The sequence below is a fragment of the Oncorhynchus mykiss genome, chromosome 4 (assembly GCF_057628025.1).
Source record: "Oncorhynchus mykiss isolate SJ-2025 chromosome 4, ASM5762802v1, whole genome shotgun sequence".
NCBI lineage: Eukaryota > Metazoa > Chordata > Actinopteri > Salmoniformes > Salmonidae > Oncorhynchus > Oncorhynchus mykiss.
The window spans coordinates 14,509,509-14,532,372 of NC_143025.1; the positions used below are offsets into that span (position 1 = coordinate 14,509,509).

The following is a 22,864-nucleotide window of genomic DNA, read 5'->3' on the forward strand; positions in this document are numbered from 1 at the left end:
CTTAGCACAATCTCATGGCTGATGGACTCTTGACCCCTGTGATTGTGCACCTTGGCCTTGCCTGTATAAAAGACAGTACTCTGAGTGAGCGAGCGAGATGTTAAACATCCTCTTTCAGGAAAGACATATCTAAAGCTGAAATCTGTTTCTCATATATTTATGGATATTTGAGAGAGATTTATGGATGCCTCTCGCTGGATCCATGCTCTGCATGAAGACCCATTGATTAGGCTCTCCCAGCTATTGATCTGGCAACCCTGCATCATTGTGTTGAACTGAGGCCTTTTATGTGTTTGCAATGGGCAGAGATCGGTCTGGGTGACCATAATCTGATTTGGTGAGGGTGTGAGGGAATGTTTGTACATTCTATTATATGTTTGATTAGTTTGACTGCCTTTAAGTTTTCCCCTTTCTTTCTCTCAATTCAATTCAAGAGCTTTATTGGCATGGGAAACATACGTTAATATTGCCAAAGCAAGTGAAGTAGACAAAAGTGAAATAAACAATAAAAATTAACAGTAAACATTGCACTCACAGAAGTTCCAAAAGAATAAAGACATTTTGAAATGTCACGTCGCTCTCTTCCACTCATATGCTTTCCTTCCCTCTATATTCACACATTCATGAGACATTTGTTTAATATGCAAGTCTATTTTTGGAGTGTTTCGCACAAGCTGTATGAAGAGTGAAATACCTTTAGTATCTATGAGGTACCTCTGGCATGTCTCAGCAATGATCTAGAGCCACACAGGGATCTCAATAAAGAAGCTAAAATATTTGACATAAACCAAATATGTATTGAGGGATAGTGAAAAGGACAGTGGAGTAAAAGAAAGACAAGGAGAAAGAGAGAATGTAGAAACAGAGGGATGAGATTGCTCAGGTGTGCAGGTGGAGGACGGCAGTTGCTTTGAGAGGGTGGCAACCCCCTGGTGAAGAGCGACAGCAGGTGTGTGTGTGTGTGTGTGTGTGTGTGTGTGTGTGTGAGTAGATAGTTTGACATTTCTCCCCTCCATCTCTAATGATCACATCCTGGCGTTGGGCCGTAAGGGCCACCCCCTGTCGTCTCTCGTTAGTGCTCGGAGCGAACAGGTGAGGGGAGGCGAGGGAGCAGGTGAGCCGGCAGGAAAGGCTAATAAATTAACACACGGCGCACAGCCGTCAGCTCTCATATTGAGCTTTCTCTTTCGCACTCTTTCTGTTATCTTCATCCCTTCTTCTATCCTAATTCTGTCTTGGTTTCTCTCTGCATCTTTCTCTCTTTTTAGATATCCTTCTTTCTTCCTCACCCTCTTATTCTCTCACTCGTTTTCCCTCTCATTCTGCTTCTAATCTTCTCTCTCCCCCTCTGCCTCTCAGGCACCAGGAAGCTGCCCAGACAGACATGCAGCCAGCCAATGTAATCAAACCCAGTGTAATCACCCAATACTTTTTCCATCAAAGCCCTCGGCGTGCCCGCCTATTCCTCTAGTCTACCATTTGACTTCAGAAAGTACCATCAGAGACAGGATTGGTATCCTCTGCCAAAGTGTTAATGGAATAACATTTTAAAGGTGGGACTTTGGTACCGTTCTCTGAAAGATGTGTCGACTTCAAACCTGTCATTGATGGCTTTGATTAGTAGCTTCATATGCCTTGTTGTCATAGAAATGATTAGAATGGCTGTGTGAGAGAGAAAAGTCAGGTTAGCACTGCAAGAAGAATAAATGAAGACGACAAAGGTGGGAATGTGTGTGTACGTGTGCATGCATATGTATTTTTCTATCCTTCTAAGGTCAGTTGTGTGCATGAAACTATGGGTTGATAACAACCACATGATAAATCTGTAACTAGTTTTCAAGCAAGTGTTTATATCAAGCTATCAGGGTGAAAATTGGCACAGCTCAGTTCGGACCTATTACAATGCCAAGTGAAAGTCTACACACCCCTTGCACAGTTGTCACATTTTCCTGCCTGGATTAAAATTATATTATTTTTCCTACTTTTTCCTACATTTTTTTAAGTGAAAGAAAAGTATCATTTTATATCATTTTGAAGATGATTCTACTAACTCTTAGGACAACATATCCATTGTTTTTGTCAAAAATGCTCAAACTCAGTAAATTGGCCTAAGAGTTAGAATCGTATTCAAAATGATTTCCAGTGAAATGGAGGTGCATAACAATGGCGACGTCCATGCACTTTACCACAAATGCCTCGTTTGCTAAGTTCACCGTATTGTACATTGCTCTAACATTTGTTTTGTATCGTCATTAGCACAGTATACATTGTCCCACTTTTACCTCTAAGATGCCAGCAAAGCACAAAAGTCAATTGTGAAGAATTATTGGCGCATTGAACCAACCATTGGATAGCACTAAAACAATGACGTCATATCTGATTTCCGACATCTTCATGCACCTTCGCCATTGCTGCCAAAGGCACACAATCAAGGTGCTGCCACCACACACAATCAAGACATCAACTTAGTTTTTTATTATTTTAAAGGTTGAATATATTTTTTCATTGAAAATGTAGAGCTGTGTAGACTTACCAGGCACTGTACTGTTTAAAAATAAATGATTTCACCTTTATTTAACCAGGTTGGCCAGTTGAGAACAAGCTCTCATTTTTTTGTACTGTATATGCAACTGACATGTTAATTTTATCATGGTAACATGAACTCCAAGAAGTGCCCAACAGAGGATAACGTTGTTTCTACGCAATCTTTTGTCAGTGTTTGCTTGCAGCTGCAGAATTCCAGTGCATCTACAGTAGATCCCAGTAAGGAATGGATCTTTTAAGTCTGTCAATGAGGTTCTGTCAGATAGGAGCGCTGACAGAAATCCAAAAACCAAACAGACAAGTGGAACTCTCCAAGCTGATAAGACAATGGGGGAGAACAGTAAAGGGGGAGATAAGCCTCTAAATTTAACCCAGATTTAAAATGGATACAACACCACTTAAAAGTCAGCCCTAGGTGGTTTTGTAAAGAAAGGGAGAAACGGAGAGGGAACGTGTTGGCACGGCAACACCTTTAATCACATTAGGCCCTACACCTACATTTTAGAGGAAGTGTGACCTCGCAAGGGACAAACATAACATTGTTAAACCTCAAACCCAATTTTGTAAATGGAACCTGTTGTTTATTGACTTACTGGTCACGAACTCAGGAGCCACGTGTGAATGGCGCATACAACACTACAGTGAAAATGTTATTAAATCAATAACCAACTTTAAGTAATCTTTTCCATAGCTATTTCTTGTCCTCTTTTCCATAGCTATTTCTTGCCTCATTTACCAAGATAAAATCAACCTGTGTGTGCCGCAATGCCTGTCCTTCTGTCTGTTTTATTTAGTCAACTGTTATTCACAGCCATCTCCACCCGTAATAAGTCACGTGGTTTATGCATGCAGCCGAATGGCAATGACTGTTTTAAATCTTCCCTTTGTCTGATGTTCCTTGTTTTGTTGGAATTGACCGATGCCAGCTGCAACATGTAACTGGATTAACAATAAATGTATTGGAAGAGCAAGTTTTTCATACTGAAGGTTAATGACCATAAATCCTTCTCATTTCTATGACTTATAGGATATTTTGGATGTTTTGTGTCAAGACTAGTCGTAAGTAAACATTATATATGGCTGAGTTTGACATCTGAAGCTACTAAATAGAGAATCCCTTTCAGATTAATTGGCAGATTAATCCTTTCATTAGTTACAAAACAATATGACTTGTTCAGTTTTCAAAATGAAGATGTATTTGTTGTCAGTGCACATGACAAGTTATAATGAAGCTTACATTTCCTGAATGCAATTCCTTTACTAATTATCCATACATGATTAATGAGAGCTGTTGATTCTGTCTTATATTGTATGTGTTATTACATATCAAGGTGTGGATGTAGATGTACAGTTGAAGTCGAAGTTTACATACACCTTAGCCAAATACATTTAAACTCTGTTTTTCACAATTCCTGACATTTAATCCTAGTTAAAGTCCCGTGTCCTAAGTCAGTTAGGATCACCACTTCATTTTAAGAATGTGAAATAATAGTAGAGTGATTTATTTCAGCTTTTATTTCTTTCATCACATTCCCAGTGGGTCAGAAGTTTACATACACTCAATTAGTATTTGGTAGCATTGCCTTAAAATTGTTTAACTTGGGTCAAACGTTGCGAGTAGACTTCCGCAGACTTCCCACAATAAGTTGAATTTTGGCCCATTCCTCCTGACAGAGCTGGTGTAACTGAGTCAGGTTTGTAGGCCTCCTTGCTTGCACACGCTTTTTCAGTTCTACCCACAAATTTTCTATGGGATTGAGGTTAGGGCTTTGTGATGGCCACTCCAATACCTTGACTTTGCTTTCCTTAAGCCATTTTGCCCCAACTTTGGAAGTATGCTTGGGGTCATTGTCCATTTGGAAGACCCACTTGCGACCCACGCTTTAACTTCCTGACTGATGTCTTGAGATGTTGCTTCAATATATCCACATAATTTTCCTGCCTCATGATGCCATCTATTTTGTGAAGTGCACCAGTCCCTCCTGCAGCAAAGTACCCCCACAACATGATGCTGCCCACCCCCGTGCTTCACGGTTGGGATGGTGTTCTCCGGCTTGCAAGCCTTCCCCCTATTTCCTCCAAACATAACGATGGTCATTATGGCCAAACAGTTCTATTTTTGTTTCGTCAGACCAGATGACATTTCTCCAAAAAGTACAATATTTGTCCCCATGCGCAGTTGCAAACCGTAGTCGGACTTTTTTTATGGCGGATTTGGAGCAGTGGCTTCTTCCTTGCTGAGCCATTACATAATTTTCCTTGCTAAGCCATGACATTTTCTGGAATTTTCCATTTTCCTGTTTAAAGGCACAGTCAACTTAGTGTATGTAAACTTCTGACCCACTGGAATTGTGATACAGTGAACTATAAGTGCAATAATCTGTCTGTAAACAATTATTGGGAAAGTTACTTGTCCTAGGTTACTTGTCCAAAGTAGATGTCCTAACCGACTTGCCAAAACTATAGTTTGTTAACATGACATTTTTGGAGTGGTTGAAAAACAAGTTTTAATGACTCCATCCTAAGTGTATGTAAACTTCTGACTTCAACTGTAATTATTACAAATAATTTCAACCAATAGCTAGTACAAGCTAATATGTTTGCTAATGAGTCCTTAGATTATGGTATGTCTGTTTATTTAACATTTTATTTAACTAGGCTAGTCAGTTAAGAACAAATTCTTATTTACAATGACGGCCTACTGAGGAGCAGTGGGTTAACTGCCTTGCTCAGTGGCAGAAGGACAGATTTGTACTTTGTCAGCTCAGGGATTTGATCCAGCAACCTTCCGGTTGCTGCCCCTTAACCTGGGTTAAAATTATACCGTTGAAGTTTAAGATCTCTTATCTAATAAACAAAATCAGCTAAATGTGATAGATTATACTAGGCCTCTCTGTCCACAGATGCGTTTGCTTTTCAAAGAGGACCTGATTGGGTAGCAACTATAGCTGGCCTAGCTCCAGTTGTGTGAGCATAGTTTACCAGTCACATGCATCATTAAAGTAACATCAGGGATTCAAAATCTGCATTTACACAGGCAGCCCAGTTCTGATCTTTTGCCCAATTATTGGTCTTGACCAATCAGATCAGATCTTTTGCCAATAATTGGACAAAATATCAGAATTGGGCTCCTTGTGTAAACACAGCCAAAGAGGGGGTACGCCTACCAATGCAAATCTCTAAATGACCAGACACCATAACAGCCTAATTAAGTTTAATTTTACTAGTTGTATGAACAGGATACACATGGTATACACCAAGGATTATCAACTAAATTCAGGCGCAGGCCGATATGTTTTCTTGAGTGGATGGTCGGGGAGGGAGGGGGGGGGGGGGGGGGGGGGGCGGAACATAAGCACAATTAATTTGTAGACTGCAAATTGATCGCAAGAATCCCAAACAGAATATTTGAATAAAACATAATTTCAAACCATGCTTACATTTGTATATGAGCACGTGTCGCTCTTATGCGTGGGAATTCTTGGGAACAGATTTCCAAAATTAAAAATCACTTGCAGTTGATTTTTCTGGTGTTTTTACAGCCTTACACTGAATGTGCAACCATAAAACATTAAAATGATTTACTCAACAAAAAAAACACCCTCGGGCCAAATTTGGCATGCGAGTTGGGGAACCTTGGTATACACCGTCCAACTAAATGCTTACTTGCATTGTCAAGAAGGAACCTGCAACAACAATATGAACATGAAGTAAATGGCTCAGTATAAGTATAGTATGGGTAGGTGACTTTTGTGACGCCCACGTGCATTAGGACTTCGGGTGGTCAAGCTTTGGAGTTATTCCATATTGTTCAGCCCACGCACTGTGAGAAGAGGTGGTTTGTCAATTCCAATCCAATAAAATGGTATTGGTCACATACACATATTTAGCAGATGTTAATGGGGGTGTAGCGAAATGTTTGTGTTCCTAGATCCAACAGTCCAGTAATATCTTACAATTCACAACAATGCACACAGGTCTAAAATAATGGAATTAAGAAAGATATAAATATTAGGATGCGCAATGTAGGAGTCCGGAGTATAACTACATATACAGTGGGGCAAAAAAGTATTTAGTCAGCCACCAATTGTGCAAGTTCTCCCACTTAAAAAGATGAGAGAGGCTTGTAATTTTCATCATAGGTACACTTCAACTATGACAGACAAAATTAATTTATTTGCAAATTATGGTGGAAAATAAGTATTTGGTCACCTACAAACAAGCAAGATTTCTGTTTTCAGTCGGAAGTTCTTATACACGTGGGTTGGTGTCATTAACTCGTTTTTCAACCACTCCACAAATCTTAGTTTTGGCAAATCTACTTTGTGCATGACAAGTAATTTTTCCAATAATTGTTTACAGATTTCACTGTATCACAAATCCAGTGGGTCAGAAGTTTACATACACTTTGCCTTTTACATACACTGTGCCTTTAAACAGCTTGGAACATTCCAGAAAATGATGTCATGGCTTTAGAAGCTTCTGATAGGCTAATTGACATCATTTGAGTCAATTGGAGGTGTACCTGTGGATGTATTTTAAGGCCTACCTTCAAACTCAGTGCCTCTTAGCTTGAGATCATGGGAAAATCAAAAGAAATCAGCCAAGACCTCAGAAAAAAATTGTAGACCTCCACAAGTCGGGTTCATCCTTGGGAGCAATTCCCAAACACTTGAAGGTACCACGTTCATCTGTACAAACAATAGTATGCAAGTATAAACACCATGGGACCACGCAGCTGTCATACCGCTCCGGAAGGAGACGCGTTCTGGATCCTAGAGATTAACGTACTTTGGTGCGAAAAGTGCAAATCAATCGCAGGACAACAGCAAAGGACCTTGTGAAGATGCTTAGGAAACAGGTACAAAAGTATCTACATCCACAGTAAAACAAGTCCTATATCGACAGGACGGATAGCTTATCAACCTTGCAGTGGCAGACCATGTGTAACACCTGCACAGGATCGGTACCTCCGAACATCACACCTACAGGACAGGTACAGGATGGCAACAACAACTGCCCGAGTTACACCAGGAATGCACAATCCCTCCATCAGTGCTCAGACTGTCCGCACTAGGCTGAGAGAGGCTGGGCTGAGGGCTTGTAGGTCTGTTGTAAGGCAGGTTCTCACCAGACATCACTGGCAACAATGTCGCCTATGAGCACAAACCCACTGTCGCTGGACCAGACAGGACTGGAAATAAAAAGTGCTCTTCACTGAGTCGCGGTTTTGTCTCACCAGGGGTGATGGTCAGATTTGCGCTTATCATTGAAGGAATGAGCGTTACACCGAGGCCTGTACTCTGGAGCAGGATCGATTTGGAGGTGGTGTGTCCGTCATGGTCTGGGTTGGTGTTTCACAGCATCATCGGACTGAGCTTGTTGTCATTGCAGGCAATCTCAACGCTGTGCGTTACAGGGATGACATCTTCCTCCCTCATGTGGTTCCCTTCCTGCAGGCTCATCCTGATAGACCCTCCAGCATGACAATGCCACCAGCCATACTGCTCGTTCTGTGTGTGATTTCCTGCAAGACAGGAAAGTCAGTGTTCTGTCATGGCCAGCGAAGAGCCCGGATCTCAATCCCATTGAGCACGTCTAGGACCTGTTGGATCGGAGGATGAGGGCTAGGGCCATTCTCCCCAGAAATGTCCAGGAACTTGCACGTGACTTGGTAGAAGAGTGGGGTAACATCTCACAGCAAGAACTGGCAAATCTGGTGCAGCCCATGAGGAGAAGATGCACTGCAGTACTTAATGCAGCTGGTGGCAAAACCAGATACTGACTTACTTTTGATTTTGACCCTCCTTTTGTTCAGGGACACATTATTTAATTTCTGTTAGTCACATGTCCGTGGAATTTGTTCATTTTGTCTGTTGTTGTATCTTATGTTCATACAAATATTTACACGTTAAGTTTGCTGAAAATGCACACAGTTGACAGTGAGAGGACGTTTCTTTTTGTTACATTTGAAATGAGTAAAACGGTATGTAAACATATTAAAGTGACCAGTAATTCTATGTACAGCCTCTAAGGTGCAGGTGTTCAGTAACCGGGTGGTAGGTGTTCAGTAACCGGGTGGTAGCCGATGACTAAGTTCCATGACTAAGTTCAGGGCAGGGTCCTGTGTGGAGGCCGGCTAGTGATGGCTATTTAACAGATTCTGTCTCTCGGTCCTAGCTTTGATGCACCTGTACTGACCGCGTCTGCTCCATAATAGTGGGGTGAACAGGCCTTGGCTCAGGTGGTTGAAGTCCTTGATGATCTTTTTTGGCCTTCAAGTGACATCAGATGCTGTAGTGTCCTGGAAGGCAGGCAGTGTGTCCCCGGTGATGCTTTTGGCAGACCGCACCACCCTCTGGAGAGGGTTGCGAGCGGTGCAGTTGCCATACCAAAGTTGTCAAAGGGAAAGTTTGGGTAATTATGAATTTGTGGTTTCAGTTGATTCAGGCAGTACACACAGAAACATGCTGGAACACAACATACTTTCCTATCTAATATTACTCATTAACTTTTTTTCAAATGAGATGACATTGCCTCGCCAACAGCTGGAGAATGGCTGTGTGTTTCTCTGTTAAGTTTGAAGCAGTTTTGCCACTCTACTTCAAAATCACTTCAGGGTTCGGAGTTGGACTGTCGAGAGGGAACAGCATTGCGGTGTGTGTATGTAATTACTTTGTATGTGTGTTTGAGTGGGTGTGGGAAATCCTGGCCAGTGAATACCTCAATTGCACATATTTCTGTGTGTCTGTGCCAGCCGTTCCCCATTCTCTAGAGAAAGACTCTGTTTGCCTTAGAATATCAATGAATGTGCTCTTGAGAAAGTACCTAGTGGAGAGATGTCACACTTTTCCCTCATCCCTAGCAAACATAACTGATTTTAAATTAATTGCATTCTAAACTGAAGCTCATGACAAGTTGATTATTGAAGTCAGGTGTGTTAGCTGAGGCGGGGGATAAAAGTGTGACACCAATCAGGCCCTCAAGGACTTGAGTTGCTCGTTCCTGACCTAGTGCACCATTTTTGTCAGTCCACAAAAGGAAATCATATATCTTGCACCTTTGGCAGGTATTACCGCCTTGAGTTCTCTTGGGTATGACGCTACAAGCTTGGCACACCTGTATTTGGGGAGTTTCTCCCATTCTTCTCTGCAGATCCTCTCAAGCTCTGTCAGGTTGGATGGGGAGCATCACTGCACAGCTATTTTCAGGTCTTTACAGAGATGTTTGTTAGGGTTCAATGCCAGGTTCTGGCTGTGCCACTCAAGGACATTCAGAGACTTGTCCCGAAATCACTCCTGCATTGTCTTGGCTGTGTGCTTACGGTTGTTGTCCTGTTGGAAGGTGAACCGTCCCCCCAGTCTGAGGGAACAGGTTTTCATCAAGTGTTCCTTACGCCTCTTCAACTCCCCATGGAGTGAAAGAGGTATGTGACTTTTGGTGCGGGTAAGGATGACGGAGGCAGAGAATATTATCGTTAACAGGGAATTTATTTCCTTAACACGGTAAATGTGGGGAAAAGGGGCTGGACGGAACCAAAGTAAAAGTTAGAGTCCACCCTCCTACTTTACCTACCCACTACTTACCTATTCTTAACGCTAACCAAAATACAGAGGGTGGTCCGCCGAGGTCTTATCTAGTGTGCATAGACAGAGTACATACTACGGGTATATGTATGCCCGCAGGCCTTTTGCCGTACACTCCCAAGGAGCCTTCCCCTTCCCCCTGGGAACAAATGAAACAGAATAAGTCAAACTCAGAACAATTTGAATAAACTAAAAACACTAGGTACTATAGCAAACACATACCTCTGCAGGACCGGCTCTAAAACACTTTACAACAAATTTACCAGACCAGCAACCAACACAGCACATACAAAGAAGCTCTCTCTACTAACAAAGGAACACTGGCTTTTCAAGCTGCAGAAGGAGTCAGTAATTGCAGAAAGCTGTATCCCCTGATGAGAGGGCAGGGTCAGATCGACAATCTGCAATGGGGCCGACCAATCAGCTTCTTGGAATCCAGGAAGCCATTTCCTGAAACATATACACATACAACCCCAAAACAACACAGAAACTCGGAAAGGTAACACAAGGATATCTCTACTTTGCTCCGTTCATCGTTCCTTCGATGAACGGTCTCCCAGTCCCTGCCACTGAATAACATCCCCACTACATGTTGTTGCCAGCATCATGCTTCACTGAATATATGGTGCCAGATTTCCTCCAGATGTGATGCTTGGCATTCAGACCAGAGTTCAATCTTGGTTTCATCAGACCAGAAAATCTTGTTTCTCATGGTCTGAGAGTGCCTTTAGGTGTCTTTTGGCAAACTCCAAGTGCGCTGTCTTGTTCCTTTTACTGAGCAGTGGCTTCTAAGTCTTGCCACTACCATAAAGGCCTGATTGATGGAGTGCTGCAGAGATGTTTGTCCTTCTGGAAGGTTCTCCCATCTCAACAGAGGAACTCTGGAGCTCTGTCAGAGTGACCATCGGGTTCTTGGTAACCTCCCTGAACAAGATCCTTCTTCCATTCATTTAAGAATGTTGGAGGTCACTGTGTTCTTGGGGACCTTCAATGCTGCAGAAATGTTTTGTCACCCTTCCCCAGATCTGTGTCTCGACACAATCCTGTCTCAGAGTTCTACGGACAAATCCTTCGACCTATTGGCTTGGCTTTTGCTCTGACATGCACTGTCAACTGTGGGACCTTATATAGACAGGTGTGTGGCTTTCCAAATCATGTCCATCAATTTAATTTACCACAGATGGAATCCAATCAAGTTGTAGAAACATCTCAAAATGATCAATGGAAACAGCTCAATTTTGAGTCTCATATCAAAGGGTCTGACTACTTGTGTAAATATGGTATTTTAGTTTTTTATTTTATTTATCAATTTTAGACTTTCCGAATCACTGTATATACAATAAAAAATATTACATGACATTACATTTCATAACACTTTTCACAGCACATTAAGTTTGAGCCCTCAGCCCACTACTACTTGTGAAGAGACCTCTGGTGGCTTGTCTTGTGGGGTATGCATGGGTGTCCAAGCTGTGTGCTAATAGTTTAAACAAATGGCTCGGCGCATTCAGCATGTCAATACCTCTTACAGAACAAGTAGTGATGAAGTCAGTCTCTCCTCTACTTTGATCCATGAGAGATTGACATGCACATTGTTAATTTTAGGTCTCTGTGTATAGTTAAGGGCCAGCTGTGCTGCCCTGTTCTGAGCCAATTATAATTTCCCTGTTCCTCTTTGTGGCACTTGACCACACGACTGGACAGTAGTCCATGTGTGCATAACTCGGGCCTGTAGGACCTGCCTATTTGATAGTGTTGATAAGAAGGCAGAGCAGGACTTTATTATGGACAGACTTCTCTCTGCCTTAACTAATGCTGCATCAACATGTTTTGACCATGACAATTTACAATCCAGGGTTAATCCAAGCAGTTTAGTCACCTTAATTTGCTCAATTTCCACATTATTCATTACAAGATTTAGTTGATGTTTAGGGTTTAGTGAATGATTTGTCCCAAATACAATGCTTTTATAATTTTTTTAATATTTAGGAATAACTTATTTGTTGCCACCCATTCTGAAACTGACTTTAGTTATTTAAGTGTTGCAGTAATTTCACTCGCTTTAGTAGTGGATGTGTATAGTGTTGTCTTCCACATGCATAGACGCACTGACTTTACTCAAAGCCAGTATCATGTAATTAGTAAGGATTGAAAAAAGTAAGGAGCCTAGACAGCTGCCCTGGGGAATTCCTGATTCTACCTGGATGGATTCTACCTATGATGGAGAGGCTTCCATTAAAGAACACCATCTGTGTTCTGTTCGACAGGTAACTCTTTATCCACAATATAGCAGGGGGTGTAAAGCCATAACACACATGTTTTTCCAGCAGCAGACTGATCGATAATGACAAAAGCCACACTGAAGACTAACAAAACAGCTCCCAAAATCTTTTCATCATCAATTTCTCTCAACCAATCATCATTTATGTAAGTGCTGTGCTTGTTGAATGTCCGTCCCTAAAAGCATGCTGAAAGTCTGTCAATTTGTTTACTGTAAAATAGCATTGTATCTGGTCAAACAATTTTTTTTCTACAAATGTACTAAGGGTTGGTAACAGGCTGATTTGGTCGTCTCTTTTAGCCAGTAAAGGGGTCTTTAATATGGTTGGGTGGCGGAATAACTTTTTCTTCCCTCCAGGCCTGAGGGCACACTTTATTGTAGGCATCTGTCTGCTATTATCCTCAGTAATTTTCCATCCTTGTTGTCAGACCCAGGTATCTTGTCATTGTTGATAGACAACAGTATTTTTTCACCTCTTCCACACTCCCTTTTCTAAATGAAAAGACAATTTTTGTATTTTAGAATTTATTCAGTTGTACTTGGATGTGTAGTGTCGGCATTTGCTGCTGGCATATCATGCCTAAGTTTGCTAAACTTGCTGAGGGGGGGGGGGGGGGGGGGGGGGGTCATTAGTAGTTGGCAATATCAGTGGGTTTTGTGATGAATAAGCCATCTGGTTCAATGAATGATGGAGCGGAGTTTGCCTTTTTGCCCAACATTTTATTTAAGGTGCTCCAAAGCTTTTTACTATCATTCTTTAGATAATTTCTCTTTGTTTTATAGTATAGTTTCTTCTTGTTTTATTCAGTTTAGTCACACAATTTTCTCAATTTGCAGTACGTTTGCCAATCGGTTGTGCAGCCAGACTTATTTGCCATTCCTTTTGCCTCAACCCTCTCAACCATAACATTTTTCAATTGCTCTTCAACCCACAGGGATTTATGTTTTTACAGTCCTTTTCTTAATGGCTGCATGCTTATTAGTCACTGGAATAAGCAATATGGCTATAAGGAATATGGCTGCTATATTGTGATCACTAGATACAATGGATCTGGATACATCTTTAAAGCAGATTTCTGCAGCATTAGTAAAGATGTGATCAATACATGTTGGTGATTTAATTCCTGTGCTGTTTGTAGCTACCCTGGTAGGTTGATAACCTGAACCAGGTTGCAGGCACTGGTTACAGTTTGAAGCCTTTTCTTGAGTGGGCAGCTTAATGAAATCCAGTCAATATTAAGATCATGCTGAAAATATATCTCTGTTGATATCACATGCATTATCAAGCATTTCACTTGAAGTGTATATATATGTCTGCTCAGTGCTATACATTTCTTTTAAATGTTTGATTGTTTGGTCAAAACTCCATGTCTCTTAATTTATTAACATTATTGTTACAATACCATTATTGATCATCCTGTTGATTTGACACACTCATTCCTGGTCCTCAGCTCTTGATTGGTTGCTTTACACTTTCTTTCCTGGTCTGTGGTTTTTAGCTGGACAATGTGGATGAGCAGGCAGCCCAGATCCGCCGGGAGCTGGATGGACGACAACAGCTGGCAGAGAGGGTAGCCAAGGTAAGTCCTACTCCTACAGCCCTCTAAATAAGAAGTCTAAGTAAGCCAAGAACAGTGATCATCAGCTCTGGTCATGGAGAGTAACAGGGTGTCCGGACATTTCTTTCCAGCCAAGTACTTTCACATCTGAGTCAACTAACCAACTACACAATGATTAATTGAATCAGGTTTGTTAAAGGAAAGCTCCACCCAACAATTTTATTTTGGTATTTATTTAATTAGTCCATTATTGATATAGTCCAGAAATGTTTTGCGTATGTGTTTTTAAAGTTATATATCTTGAAAACGTGATTGTGGACATGCAACATGTTTTGGGACTATATCAGCAATAGACTAATGAAACAAATACCAAAATAGTTTTTGGTTGGAGTTTTCCCTTTTTAAAGCTGGTTAGACACCATGAAGCTGGACTGGTGGTTGTTGACCACTGTTTCAGAATACTTAAAATAACATTTGTGATTACTGTAGTTATAATCTGCCACAACAGTGGATACTGAACTCTTCATCTAACACTGACTCCCTCTTAGGAGAGAAAGTACCCAAAGTTTGTGTCCAAAGACATGGAGGCCATGTACATCGAGGAGCTGCGCTCGTCTGTCAACCTGCTCATGGCCAACCTGGAGAGTCTACCTGTGGCCAAGGGAGGTCCCGACTTCAAACAGAAGCTCAAACGCTCCACCATGAACAACTCCTTCCTGGACATGGGCGAGGAGACCGAATTCCTCTCCAAGTCTGATGTAGTCCTCTCCTTCACACTGGAGGTGTGTTTTTGCAAGGTCATCTTGTACTCTTGCCCAGAAAGTTATTTAGTGGTACGCTCAGGTTACTCACAGTCAATTGATTTGTTGATTTCTGGTGGACTTTTAAAGGAAAGATCTATGTGTATTTGACATTTATTTACGTTAGTCTGTTGTTTTTCTATTCTGGGGTCAGCTTGAGGGTTATTGTGTCTAAGGGGCCAGTAAAAACAAACTAAACATATCTGCTCTTTGATTTTGCTTGGCGCGTGCCTACATGCCTGTCTCCATGCGCGCTGTGTAACATAAGTTTCTCTATAGGGTGTCCCCTCTGTATGTGGATTCGGTGATAGTGCCTCTGTCTGCAGATGTGTGGAGCTGACCATGTCCTCTCTGTTGCTGTTTGCAGATGTGTGGAGCTGACCATGTCCTCTCTGTTGCTGTTTGCAGATGTGTGGAGCTGACCATGTCCTCTCTGTTGCTGTCTGCAGATGTGTGGAGCTGACCATGTCCTCTCTGTTGCTGTTTGCAGATGTGTGGAGCTGACCATGTCCTCTCTGTTGCTGTTTGCAGATGTGTGGAGCTGACCATGTCCTCTCTGTTGCTGTTTGCAGATGTGTGGAGCTGACCATGTCCTCTCTGTTGCTGTTTGCAGATGTGTGGAGCTGACCATGTCCTCTCTGTTGCTGTTTGCAGATGTGTGGAGCTGACCATGTCCTCTCTGTTGCTGTCTGCAGATGTGTGGAGCTGACCATGTCCACTCTGTTGCTGTCTGTAGATGTGTGGAGCTGACCATGTCCACTCTGTTGCTGTCTGTAGATGTGTGGAGCTGACCATGTCCTCTCTGTTGCTGTCTGCAGATGTGTGGCGCTGACCATGTCCTCTCTGTTGCTGTCTGCAGATGTGTGGCGCTGACCATGTCCTCTCTGTTGCTGTCTGCAGATGTGTGGAGCTGACCATGTCCTCTCTGTTGCTGTTTGCAGATAGTGATAGTGGAAGTGCAGGGCCTGAAGTCGGTGGCTCCTAACAGGATTGTGTACTGCACCATGGAGGTGGAGGGGGGGGAGAAACTGCAGACAGACCAGGCGGAAGCTTCCAGACCACAGTAAGTCAACATTAACACGTTTTGCAAGTTCTCTTACCGCAGTGGTCACATAATATATTGACTGCGTGTGTTCACTGTCATTCACTCCAGATAAGAGCGTCTGCTTAATAATGACTGTTCAGTCATGTTTTGAAATGTCAAGTGAACAGTAATCGGTGTCTTGGAAAAACCTTGTCACAGAGAAGTCACCTTTTCGGGAATTGAGTAATATGGTTTATTTTCAGATCTATTGCCATCTATTGATGGAAGTTCACAAGGCATATAGAATGGCTTATTTTAGTCCTAGAGTTTTTAATCCTTCCCAGAACATGGCTGGGGAGGACAAATTTGTATGTATTTTTATATTTTAAGAAGAAAAAAAAGTTTTTTCAAAGATGTGTATAGGTAATATGTAACAATGTCCGATGGGTTTAAGTTGGAACTGTCTCGAGACATAAGGTGTATTTGAACATTTGAGACGCAGCTATTTTGCACTTTAAAAGGAAGCTGAATGTTTACAGCAGAGAGAGCATTGCCTATTTAGGTCTAAGTGGATTATCCCTAGTCTTGGCATGTCAGCTTCTAAAGATGAAGTAAACGTGAGCACGGCAGCCATACCTGATGCTAATGCACTCAGACTTTAGCTTTGAATGCTTATGATGCCCTGCGTCTCTGAGCTTAGAGCGTGGTGTTTTACTCTTCTTTGTAATAGACTACTGGTTTTAACATCTAAGGCTACAATGCTTCCCCAGAGCATTGTTTAATGTCCTGAATGCGCCTATTAAAGCTGTGAGTTATGTGATGCAAGAGGGTTGGGTGGTAGTGAGCACTGTTGATAGCTCTGTAGTCTTCTCCCATGTGGATCACCAGGATACAGCACCAATGACAGTGCTGGGTCCACAGAACAAATCCTTGCCGCCGCCTCTTACCCTCCCCCTCGAGTGGTGATTTTTCCTCTGCTGTCCGCTCCACTTGTTTTTCAGCATAGCGGCCGGGTGGCACCATTGGGAGGTGAATAGACAGCACGGCGGAGTTTGTGTTCGGTGGTGTAACCCCGGACCAACATGCCATGCAGGTTCAGTGTTGGGTCAAGGAGTTCACCTGTCTGAGCTCACATCATTTCCACTTCCTTTGTTAGCTTGGTTAAAAACACAGATGGCTTCTTGGTCATCTCGCAAGAGTTCTGGGCAGGGGCGCAACTTTGGTTTTAGAAGTGGGGATATTTATTTTCTGAACACTCCAAACAGCCTACCCGACCGCTCAGAGTCCGCATGGTCTTAAAGCACACCATTGCCTTGTTTTGAATCACATTCTAATGATAAAACTGGGGGCACAATAATGCAATTACAGAATGCATTTCAAAATCCCCTGTCCCCAGTGAAAGTTGCGTGCCTGGTTCTGGGACTACCCAATCTAGACATGTGGCTTGTAGTAGCATACATAGCTGGTCATAATGATGTGTTGGAGTGTATTCCTTAACACAATTGCTCAAAGTGTTCCCCCATCTGATTGAAATGGAAATGTAGATGAATCCCAGGCTCTAGCCATATTAAAGTCTAGTATTAGGTGAAGTCTTGCTGCTGTGCCCTTTAAACATGTCTGTGGGAACACTAGTTTAATTGTTTTTATCGTTCTATCTCATTTAGCTGAACATTTATCATCTTGTCCTTGTCCTTAAATTGAAAATATTTGAGGCTCTTGAGACCTCTGGTCACCAAATGTTCATATCATCCCATCCACATAGCCAAGGGATACAGTTAACAGCCTCTGTTGTGTGACTCGGCACCACATTATCCCTCTGATCACATCACGACTCTGCTACTGTCTCACAGCCTCCAGCAGAAGTTAAATGTCTGCTTTTTGATGATGAGGTTGCAGTGAGTCATTGCTTGTTGCCGTGCGCCTGGACGTTGATTTCGGCATGGTTATTAGACTGGCGGCGGCAGCAGTCTGGTAATGCATTAATAAGACTGCCCTTTCAGACTCTCAGAGCTCAGACCGTGACTGCTCTCCAGTACCTGTCACTACAATATACCATCATCTTCATTAGCCCAGAGACCAGAACAACATGGCCTTCAAGCCATCTGGAGGAATACTTGCTGTTCAATTTAATTGTCATTTCAATTCATGACAAACCCTTTGATTCTTGAACAACACGTTTGTACATGGCCTTGGTACAACTGTCTTATCCCTTATCATAACCAAAATACAGTCAAACTATGTAGGAATATGTTCTTTTCATGATCTCATAGACAGCCAGTCCATGTGTTCATAGCGCTGTCTATTGCACAATCATTGCATAATCTTAAGGACCTTTTTAGATCCTTTTCCTTACCGTTCGAGGCTCCATTCAATGTGAAGTCATTCTACTCCTCTGCGTAGGCTGACAGCGAGACAACAACTGATTTTTCATAGTTGGATTTGAGGGCAGTTACTTGACTGAAAATGAATCAGTGAATTTCTAAGTATTTTTTACGTAGACAGACGGTGCTTGTCCTTCAGCAGAGATGGGAAAATACCTTCCTTCCCACACACTCGCTAGTCTTGCACTCTTTTCAAGGAATAAATGGAGTCAATGTTTTGCTCCAGCTGGGTCTGTCATGGCTGCTATTCTATTCCTCGTCAGATCTGATAATGCATCTGAGACAGAAAACGCCTTAAGTAAATATAGCTAACATAGTTAACCTCCCTCGCATGGCAAACTTAACTGTTGACTTGTGGGCTTTCCTAAGAGTGGTGAACAAGGACAGAGGGGTGTCGGTTAAAGTCTAAGGGTTATCTCCAGAGTCCATTTTCTTTGTGTACCATGATAGAAATGACACGAGACAAACAATAGCCACTTCTTGTTTGAATTGCCCTTTACCCTCCTCTGTAAATTAGCAGTTTGTATTTCTTTTGTCTCTCGCAACTTGAGGGACAGACCGTTTTGAACGCATTCCACACGTTTCCTTGGCAACTGGGAAAAAATAATTTGTTAGCTACATTGGATTCCTGCTGTCATTGAGAAGCAAGAGGTCATTCAGCATTCTGAGGCCATGCATGCATGTAACTGAACACACACACATACTCACACTCACACTCTCACGCATGCACACACACACATGCCCACACACACACACACACACACACACACTAACAGACACTTGTGACCCGTCATGCAGGTGCTATCCCACTAGGCACAGACGTCAGGTCAATGCTAGTTTTGACATGTATTGTAAAACCAAAAACATTTTAACCATGTCATTGGATTCAGGGTAAAATACAGACATTCCTGAAATCCCTTTACATTGATGATGTTTTGCAAATCCAATCACTTTTCCACTTTGATTTTTCATCACATAGATTTTTTTGTTGTTGTTATTAAGTGCAATAAACGTTGATTCATTCAGTTTGAGCGCAGTGGGATATCTGAATGACCCATCATGCTCATCCTCAACCTTGAACCAACATCAGAAGCTTCCAGAGTACAGACCTACAATGACTGGATTGGGTACTCACTCCTCACTGCTGTATAACCATGAAGAAAGGAAACGGCAGAGCTTTTGTAGCTCTAAAAGAACAGCACACATCTTTAGATAAAGGCCCACAAAATGCCATGTGATACAGTCAGTCGTGTGGAGGAAGAGGTGAAGCACTGCAAACACACACTGATTTTCATAGAAAACCTTGTCACTGCCATTCTCTCATCTAGAAGCTGAGCGAGTGTTGGCTGCACACATCTGAAAATGCCTTATTTACCCTGCAAAATCAATTCCAGAGTTACTTTTCATCAACTTCCAGGCACAATGGGAGGCACCACTATCACCGGACATTCACTGGTTGGCCACTCTGGTAGAAAAAGGAAGCGTTGTGTGACAGAAGAACAGAAAGGGTGATAGAAATGTTTCTATGGTAATACAATTCTAGAGTCTTTGGTCTGTGAGCACCCACAATGGGTTATTGGCAGCAAGATAATGGGTACAAGGATGGGTAATCGCCATTTTGAAATGGACTTGCCTGATATTTTGACTCTTTTTTTTCCCCCCCTTAACTCTTATGATTACTGAATACACACAAATACCTGTATGGCGCTTAATATCAGCTCTTAGTTACACAACAATTGTAGTCCTATGCATGTTTAATCCTGAGGGGTGGAATCTTGTCTTTCAGGTGGGGCACTCAGGGGGACTTCATGACGACGCACCCGTTACCAATGGTCAAAGTCAAGCTGTTCACAGAGAGCACAGGGGTACTGGCTCTGGAAGACAAGGAGTTGGGACGGGTAAGACACCTGCACACCTGTTATGATTTATATCATTCACTATCACTATCAACCATTATTCATATCATTTACATCAGTATATTTCACTATTGATATCATTCAATATCTTTCACTATTGATATCTATCTCTATCAACCATTATTCAAAGGGGGTATGCCACACACACATTCTGCCAACTCCTTGCTTTTTGTTTCTGCTCTTTCATTCTCCATTTTCATCTCTTTTGTCAAACGTAATTGCTTTAAAAGTCTGACCCTCTCCATTCCTGTTTTCATCTTTCTCCCTCTTTCCTCACCTTCTCTACTCTGTCTGTGGCACCCTATCCCCCTCCCCATCACTATCCACATCACTATCCCCCTCCCCATCACTATCCACATCACTATCCACAATCCTGTCCCCGTCCCCACTCCATCCCCCTCCCTATCCCCATCACTATCCCCATCCATAATCCCATCCCCCTCCCCATCCCCATCCCTATCCACATACCCACCCACAATCCTATCCCCCTCCCTATCCCCATCCCCCTCCCTATCCACAATCCTATCCCCGTCCCCCTCCCCAACACTATCCCCCTCCCCATCACTATCCCATCACTATCCCCATCACTATCCCCCTCCCCATCACTATCCCCCTCCCCATCACTATCCCCCTCCCCATCACTATCCCCCTCCCCATCACTATCCCCCTCCCCATCACTATCCACATCACTATCCCCCTCCCCATCACTATCCCCCTCCCCATCACTATCCCCCTCCCCATCACTATCCACATCACTATCCACGTCACTATCCCCCTCCCCATCACTATCCACATCACTATCCACGTCACTATCCCCCTCCCATCACTATCCACATCACTATCCCCCTCCCCATCACTATCCCCCTCCCCATCACTATCCACATCACTATCCACATCACTATCCCCATCACTATCCACATCACTATCCACATCACTATCCCCCTCCCCATCACTATCCACATCACTATCCCCCTCCCCATCACTATCCACATCACTATCCCCCTCCCCGTCTCTAACCCCCTCCCCGTCTCTAACCCCCTCCCCGTCTCTAACCCCCTCCCCGTCTCTAACCCCCTCCCCGTCTCTAACCCCCTCCCCGTCTCTAACCCCCTCCCCGTCTCTAACCCCCTCCCTATCCCTATGACCCTCCCTATCCCCATCCCCATCTCTATCCCCATCTCTAACCCCCTCCCCATCTCTAACCCCCTCCCCATCTCTAACCCCCTCCCCATCTCTAACCCCCTCCCCATCTCTATGACCCTCCCTATCCCTATCCCCATCTCTAACCCCCTCCCTCTCTAACCCCCCCTCCCTATCCCTATGACCCTCCCTATCCCTATCCCCATCTCTAACCCCCTCCCTCTCTAACCCCCCCTCCCTATCCCTTTGACCCCCCCTATCCCACATCCCTATTCCCATCCCCATCCCTATCCCAATCTCTATCCCCCTCCCTATCCCTATGGCCCTCCCTGTCCCCATCTCTAATCCCATTCCATTCTCTAACACCTCCCTATCCCTATGACCCTCCCTTCCCTATCTGTATCCCCTTCCCTATCTGTATCCCCCTCCCTATCTCTATCCCTATCCCTCCCCATCTCTATCCCCATCCCCATCTCTATCCCCATCCCTATCTTTATCCCTATCCCTCCCCCTCCCTATCACCATCCCCATCTCTACCCTATCTCAACCCCCTCCCCATCTCTAACCCCCTCCCTATCCCTATGACCCTCCCTGTCCCATATCTCTATCCCCCTCCCCATCTCTATCCCCCTCCCTATCCCCATCCCTATCCCCCATCCCTATGCCCTCCCAATCTCTATCCCCCTCCCTTTCCCCTATCCCCCTCCCCATCCCTATGTCCCTCCCTATCCCCATCTCTACCCCCTCCCTATCTCTACCCCCTCCCTATCTCTACCCCATCCCTATCTCTACCCCCTCCCTATCTCTATCCCCCTCCCTATCCCCCATCCCTATCCCCTCCCAATCTCTATCCCCCTCCCTTTTCGCAATACCCATCTCTATCCATATCCTCCTCCCCTCTCCCCATACCATCTCTATCCATATCCCCATCCCTGTCCCCATCCCTCTACCCATCTCTATCCCCCTCCCTATACTCCCCTCTCCCCATACCATCTCTATCCATATCCCCATCCCTGTTCCCATCCCTCTACCCATCTCTATCCCCCTCCCCATCTGTATCCCTATGACCATCTCTAACTCCCTCCCCATCTCTATCCCTATCCCTATGACCCTCTATATCCCCCTCCCCATCTCTATCCCTATCCCTATGACCCTCTATATCCCCCTCCCCATCTCTATCCCCCTCCCCATCTCTATCTCCCTCCCTAACCCCCATCCCTCTCCCCATCCCTTGCCCCTCCCTATCCCTCTCCCACATCCCTATCCCCCTCCCTCTTGCTCTCTCTTTCCTCACCCTCTCTCTAACACACTCACACTGATATCCAGCAACTCAAAACACAAATGTTTCTATATAAAGATGAGGATAACATTGCTAAAGCTTTGGATTTTATCTGAATCCCTTTCTTGCATACGGAGCAACTGCAGAGGGGGTTGCGATGAGAAAGAAGTGTGTCTCTGTCTATGGCACCTCCTCCCCATCTCTACTCTCTTCCCCCAGCCAGACAGCCATGGTTTTCTGATGTCCTTCACCTGTCTGTTCCCATCATTGTCACAGAATATGGATGTGTCAGTCAATGACTAACTGATGAGACGCTGTTTGTGTATCGTGTGTGTGTGTGTGTGTGTGTGCGTG

The 22,864-nt window shown here is 43.5% G+C and overlaps 1 protein-coding gene across 21 annotated transcripts in view; it reads left to right on the forward strand.

The window, feature by feature from the left end:
* cadps2 (calcium dependent secretion activator 2) overlaps window positions 1-22,864 on the forward strand; it is a 268,319-nt gene that overhangs the window by 80,129 nt on the left and 165,326 nt on the right. For all 21 annotated transcript variants that reach the window (XR_016495113.1, XR_016495114.1, XM_090231185.1 and 18 more), the window contains exons 4-7: window positions 13,911-13,991; window positions 14,519-14,752; window positions 15,712-15,833; window positions 19,962-20,073. Coding sequence is in view for 19 of the 21 variants with exons in the window: in XM_090231185.1 (XP_090087311.1) it covers window positions 13,911-13,991; window positions 14,519-14,752; window positions 15,712-15,833; window positions 19,962-20,073 (549 nt within the window). In the remaining 2 variants the exon portion in view is untranslated. The remainder of the gene's footprint in view (window positions 1-13,910; window positions 13,992-14,518; window positions 14,753-15,711; window positions 15,834-19,961; window positions 20,074-22,864) is intronic.